This window comes from Plasmodium knowlesi (genome assembly GCF_000006355.2).
Source record: "Plasmodium knowlesi strain H genome assembly, chromosome: 3".
NCBI lineage: Eukaryota > Apicomplexa > Aconoidasida > Haemosporida > Plasmodiidae > Plasmodium > Plasmodium knowlesi.
This window is the reverse complement of record NC_011904.2, coordinates 335,269-341,268: the sequence shown is the minus strand read 5'-3', so window position 1 is coordinate 341,268 and position 6,000 is coordinate 335,269. Positions and strand designations below refer to the sequence as shown.

Genomic DNA, 6,000 nt, shown 5'->3' with positions numbered 1-6,000 from the left:
CCTGAAACCCTAAACCTAAACCCTAAACCCTGAACCCTAAACCCTAAACCCTAAACTCCTAAACCTTGAACCCTAAACCCTGAACCCTAAGCCCCATACCTTGAACCTTAAAGCCTGAACACTAAAGCCTGAACGCTAAAGCCTGAAACCATGAACCCTAAACCCTGAACCCTAAACCCTAAACCCTAAACCCTGAAACCCTAAACCCTGAACCCTAAACCCTAAACCCTAAACCCCTAAACCTTGAACCCTAAACCCTAAACCCCTAAACCCTAAACCCTAAAACCCTAGACCCTAAAGCCCTAGACCGTGAACCCGGAACCCTGAACCCCAAACCCTAAATCCATGAACCCTAAACCATGTGACTGAACACTTCTGGCCGGAGAAACAAATAAAAAGAAAAGTGGTTGAGGTAACCATTTTGGCGATCAGGGTTAAGGGGCACACAAGGTGAGATGAAAGGTAAGAAAAATATTTAAATTTAGGAAAAAGAAAAAAAATTAGTCCCTTGCATAGTATTTTCTGTTGTTCGTCTGGGTTTCCTTTTTTCCCTGAACTCTGGGATTCTGCCCGTATATTTATAGGAGGTTACTATTTGTTCCATAAACCAAAGCTGAAAAAGAGGAGGATCCTCCTCTTTGGGGATTTCTTTAAATATAAAGGATTAACTATATACGCGACCTGCGCGTATTCAAGTAAAAGTATCCCAGGACAATTTTTTAACAGTTAGAAAGATTTGAATAAATTCGCCAAGGGCGGGTTGGAACCACTTATCCGCTATTAGAGAGCGATCCACGTAGCATTCGGGGTATCCCGCCTCATATTTCACAAAATGAGGAAAAGAAAAATAAAATTATAAATGTATATGACGGAAAAAAAAAATGGTAACATGATATGTGCAAACGAAGTAGTTATAGAAGAACTTAAAAAAAAAAAAAGAAAAAGAAAAAATGTGTTTCCTGCTCCCACTTCCCTAACGCGCTATACCTGCTATAGGCGCTACTGCTCCGTGACGAATATTTTTTTCTTCTCCGGAATGGGAAGCTGATCTGTGTCTTTCGAGTGTTTGACTCTGTTATTCTCGCGCCTCCTCTTGGCCTCCAACATTACCTTCTTTTTGTCAGACATACTCTTGATGAGCGCAGGTACATGGTGGTGATTTCTGATGCGCCTAATTTCCTTGAGCGAAGAATATTTCTCCTTCAGTTTGTTTCGATAATTTATGGCTTGCTTTTCCTTGTTGGACAGAATGCCAGTTGGCTCATGAGAACAAGATTTCCAAATACGAATACACATGTCTGAGCTACCGGTGTAGACGTACTTGGTGTCTAAGCTAAACTTACAACAGAGGACATGCTGCATTCTCTTCGTGTGGTACACATCATAACTCGTTGTTTCATCGCTATTAAATAATCTAACTGTTTTGTCATACGAACAAGCAACAAATTTGTCTCCAATGGGAGAGTAATCTACATCCAACACGGCATTTACAAAACCTTTGTGCACAAGAGTAGCCGTTTTTAAGTGTCTCATGTCAAAGGTGTAGAGGTTGGAGTCTTCATTCGCCACGACAAACTGTTTTGGATTCATATTATTCCAACTTAGAGAATTGCATCTGTATTTTAAGAACATTTTTTTGATGGGTGTCTTGGTTCTTATGTCAGCTAGCCCTACAGAATTATCAGAAAGAGTTAACCCAACTAGGTTTCTCTGTGCGTAATTGAACTTCACGTAATATATGTACTCACTGTTGTAATCGAAACTAGCTATGGCATTGTTTCTGTAGTAGTCCCAGACATCTAAGTGTTGACTTCCTGATATTATTAGCGGTTCTGAGAAATGTTTATCGATACTGTTGGGCACGCTTTTGCAGACGTAGATTTTCTTCGGTGTCACTTCATCGGATAGGTGGCTCAGGTTCATCATATTTTGGCTAGCTACAAGCGATCCCTCCCCTCGTACGAGCTCAGAGGGGGATAAGCTATTGGCATCCTCCCGGCCGCCTATATCGCTCACCCCTCCGCTCTTATCAATAACCCACTGCTTAATATATTTGTCATCGCCACAACTGAAGAGGAATTTCTCATCGTGACTGATGCACAGTGCCCTCACGAATCCTTCGTGAGCTTTCACTTTTTTAATTAACGTTTTATTAAGCACATTCCAAATGTTAATGAAGCCGTTACAACTCCCGCTGTACAGATCAGTTAGGGATTTATTTGAAACGCAGAGTGATCGGACTGAATCATCGTGACCATCCAAACACTTCACTAAAGGCTTTGCAAAAATTTTATCCATTTTCGTTGCATTTAGGGCCCTCTTATATTCTATTTCCCTTTGGAAAAGGTGAATGTTAGGGTCGACATTTCTGCTATGCTTGTAGGTGGAGGCCCCCGGGTTGTTTTTGTATTCCTCCGGGTTCCTATGCAGGATCTTCACTTCCATGTTGATTTGATGGAGCGATTCTTCCGTGCTACCCGTAGGTCAAACCTCCGTTGGTGGCAAGTCAATTCGTTTGTGGGAGACTCCAAGGATGCGCTTCCCCCCTCGGACTGTGTTCTGCTGAGCAATTTCTTTGTATTCATCCCTTGGGGGCTTACTCTTCTTTTTTGTCCCTTCTTTTCTTCTGCGTAGTGATCTAATTTATGTGAAAAAAATAGGGCGCATTTTTCCTCCGCCAGTTTGTTAGCTCATGTTGTACCGAAGCAAAACAACTGCAACTGCGATACGTTCTCGCCTTTGCTAAGGATGATGCATCCGTTTGTGGCCCTCGTGCTGTGGTGAACAGTTTCTCTTCCGACTGAACTTACAAACTGATTGATTCGCGCGACGTCGGCCTTGCGATTTTGCTGCGATATGTACATATATAGTATGTATTATTATTATTTTATTCTTATTTTATTTTACTATTTTATATGTACATTTTTTTTTTTTTTTTTTTTTTACAAAGTACCGCACCACTTTTTGACGCGAATTTTTTTTTTTTTTTTTTTTTTTTTTTTTCCCTAAATTAGATGCCCCAGATTCCGAATAACCCAGATTGGAAATTCAAATTCGTTGAAGGATTTTTCATATGGGGTGAGAACAGCGAAAGAAAGGCAATTGTTCTGTATAACAGAGTACAATAGCCTCGCGGAGGCATTTGCCAGCATCATGCGATAAGCAGAGCTGAATTCTGTGAAGGGCGAGAAAACGCCGTGGGTCCCCAAATGCCAATTCCCAAGTGAATGCGCGGGGGCCGCTTTGTTTATCCTCGGTAGACTGATCCAGCTTTCCCTTCGTTCTCATAAAAAAGTGGAAAGGGTCGCATTGACAGAAGACCCGCCCAAAGCACAGTTAATACACCTATATATGAAGGCCAAGCAAAATGGTAAGTGTCCAACGTTTGCGGCGGCTCCTGTGTATACCCTCTAACTGGGGCAAAATCATGTCCATTTAGTTAGTGCTTTGGAGAAAAAAAACTCCCTTTAGGGTGATCATTTGATACTTGTAAGAGGATAATGATGCTTCCCCTATCGAAATCTTTGCGATGTTACGCGTACGTGGAGGTGAAGGGTATGTCTCTATATATATTTGTTCACTTTCCTTTCCCCATTTTTCAGGCGACCTTGGCGGACACGTTCCTGCAGGACTTGGAAGACCTGGAATTTGAAGAAGAGAGTAACTTTATCAACTTCAATGCAGAAAAGAAGGAAGGCGAACAAGATGAAGGTGACAAGATCAGTCATGTGGGGGAAGGCAAGTTCGAGGAGGATGACTACGAAGAAATTGTCGATGCAATCGAAGAGTTCCTAAACGAAAAGATAAAAAAAAAGGAAAGGAAAATATCCGAATTACTCTATGATGAGGAGTTCCTGAAAATAATGAATAACATCAGGAACTATGTAATGGAGGAGGGGAGCGGTGCAGATGATGAAGATAATGAAGAGGGCGGTGAGGATGGAGAAGCTCGTCGGGCAAAAAAGAGAAGGAAAAAAGGGCAGTCATCTGGAGAAGGCAAAGAAGCGGATGATGTAGAAGACGACGTGGATGAAGACGCCGCTGCTTCGAAGGAGTCAGATGAAGTGCTGATCGAAAAATGCATCGAGTTAATAATCCAAATAGACACAGAAATCCTAAACATCCATAAATACGTGAAGGATATTTACTCGACAAAATTCCCCGAATTGGACTCCATCGTGTATACCCCCCTGGAGTACATCAGCGTGGTGAGCAAAATAAAAAACGAAAGTGATTTGAAAAATATTGATTTCTCCGATATTCTTCCCAACACCACTGTCATGGCTATCACCGTCGCGTCAAGTATGACGACAGGGATCAACCTATCTGATCACTCACTAAAGAATTGCCTGTCCTTCTGTAATGAGGCATTAGAATTAAACGAAAACAGACGAATGATATTACTATACTTAGAGAGCAAGATGTTTCTGCTCGCCCCAAATTTGACCATGCTCTTAGGCAGTGCACTAACAGCCCGCTTAATTAGCTCAGTCGGGTCGTTAAAAAATCTGTCCATCACATCATCTCAGAACCTTATAGTGGTAGGAAGCTCGAAGAAGTCTGTCCTTGGCCTTAGCAATGTACGGAAGACATTCGGAATAGGTATTTTAAGTACCTCTGAAATTGTACAGAGCGTCCCTGACGCATATAAAAAAAAAGCCATCAGTCTGTTAGCCGGTAAATGTAGTCTAGCATCAAGAGTCGACTATTTTAAAAAGTATCCTGAGGGACAATATGGATTGCTACTTCGAGAAAACTTAATAAGTCATTTAATTAAATTACAAGAGCCGCCTCCAATGAAGCAGAAAAAAATCCTCCCCATGCCTGATGAGAAGAGGAAAAGAAAAAGAGGAGGGAAGAGATATAGGAAGTTAAAGGAAAAAACGGAAATCACAGAACTCAGGAAGCAGATTAATAGGTTGCCCTTCGGACCAAACTCCAATGAAGACTTTTACACATTCACCGACCAAAATGCAGCTCTGCTAAATTCAAATATCACCAAATTAAAGTACCAGTCTAAACAAAAGGTGAATAATGTTGCTAAGAGAAAGAATCTCTCCGTGCAATCCAGTGGAGTAACTGGTGGATTGTCGTCCTCCCTGATCTTCACTCCCCTGCAGGGCATTGAGCTGTTCAATCCTTCTGTCATCAACCCGAGGCCGGACCCTGTCGAGAACAAATACTTCTCTAGCAAGGCCCAATTCCGCAAGGTGTAATGCACTTAGCGGTGTAGCGCAGTTAGCGATGTAGCGCAGTTAGCGGTGTAACCGGGGTGGTTCACTCCGGGATGGTCCAACTGTGGATGATCCACCCCTTGTATGACTTCCCCTGTGACCTCTTCCCATTTTCCCGAGCACCCGTATATGCCTAAAACCGTGCCGCTTCGTGATCACCCCAGCTATTATAGGCCCCCGCCCTTTGGGATTTTATCCTCCGCTTCAGTGGCTCCCTGCTTATTCCCATATAACACCATACGTGAATTACAAACTTGCACTTCACACTTTTACATTTGTTTTTCTATTTCATCACCCAGCGCCACTGCGCGCTTTTATTTTAAACTATAAAATTTCCCACCCTTGTTTGTAAAAATACGCCAAAAAGAAAAAAACGCACCTTCATGTGAGTGTACCGTACCAATGGGGGGTAGCCCAAAATACATCAAAGTGAAAGGGTCTCTCCCAGGCGGTACGTTTGAGCAAATGCGTGGGCTTACTACGAAAGGAAAGCAGTTTCAGGTTAGATAGCTGTGAAGGCGGGATGCGGTGAAGTATTCACAAATGTAGGTTAGGAAAACGGTCACACTGCATGTAAATGTTCATGTTTATGTGTTTGTTCGTTTTTTTTTTTTTTTTTCCTTTTTGGGGTGAGATAGGCAACTGCTCTTGGTTGCGCCTAGGTGTGTTTTCCACATGTTCGTGCCCGAAGAATCTTACCTCTCCCCCGTCCCTCCACAAACACGAACACACACTCTCCATTCTGCGTAAAAATGGTCGAATCGGA

The 6,000-nt window shown here is 42.4% G+C and overlaps 2 protein-coding genes across 2 annotated transcripts; one reads left to right on the top strand and one right to left on the bottom strand.

The window, feature by feature from the left end:
• Positions 1–999: 999 nt before the first annotated feature.
• On the bottom strand, positions 1,000–2,445 carry PKNH_0307200 (protein SOF1, putative; the record flags this gene model as incomplete). Its single annotated transcript, XM_002261015.1, has 1 exon — positions 1,000–2,445. One exon carries the CDS (start codon positions 2,443–2,445, stop codon positions 1,000–1,002), a length of 1,446 nt encoding a protein of 481 aa, XP_002261051.1.
• Positions 2,446–3,367: 922 nt separating this feature from the next.
• On the top strand, positions 3,368–5,216 carry PKNH_0307100 (U4/U6 small nuclear ribonucleoprotein PRP31, putative; the record flags this gene model as incomplete). Its single annotated transcript, XM_002261014.2, has 2 exons — positions 3,368–3,370; positions 3,603–5,216. 2 exons carry the CDS (start codon positions 3,368–3,370, stop codon positions 5,214–5,216), a joined length of 1,617 nt encoding a protein of 538 aa, XP_002261050.2.
• Positions 5,217–6,000: the final 784 nt, after the last annotated feature.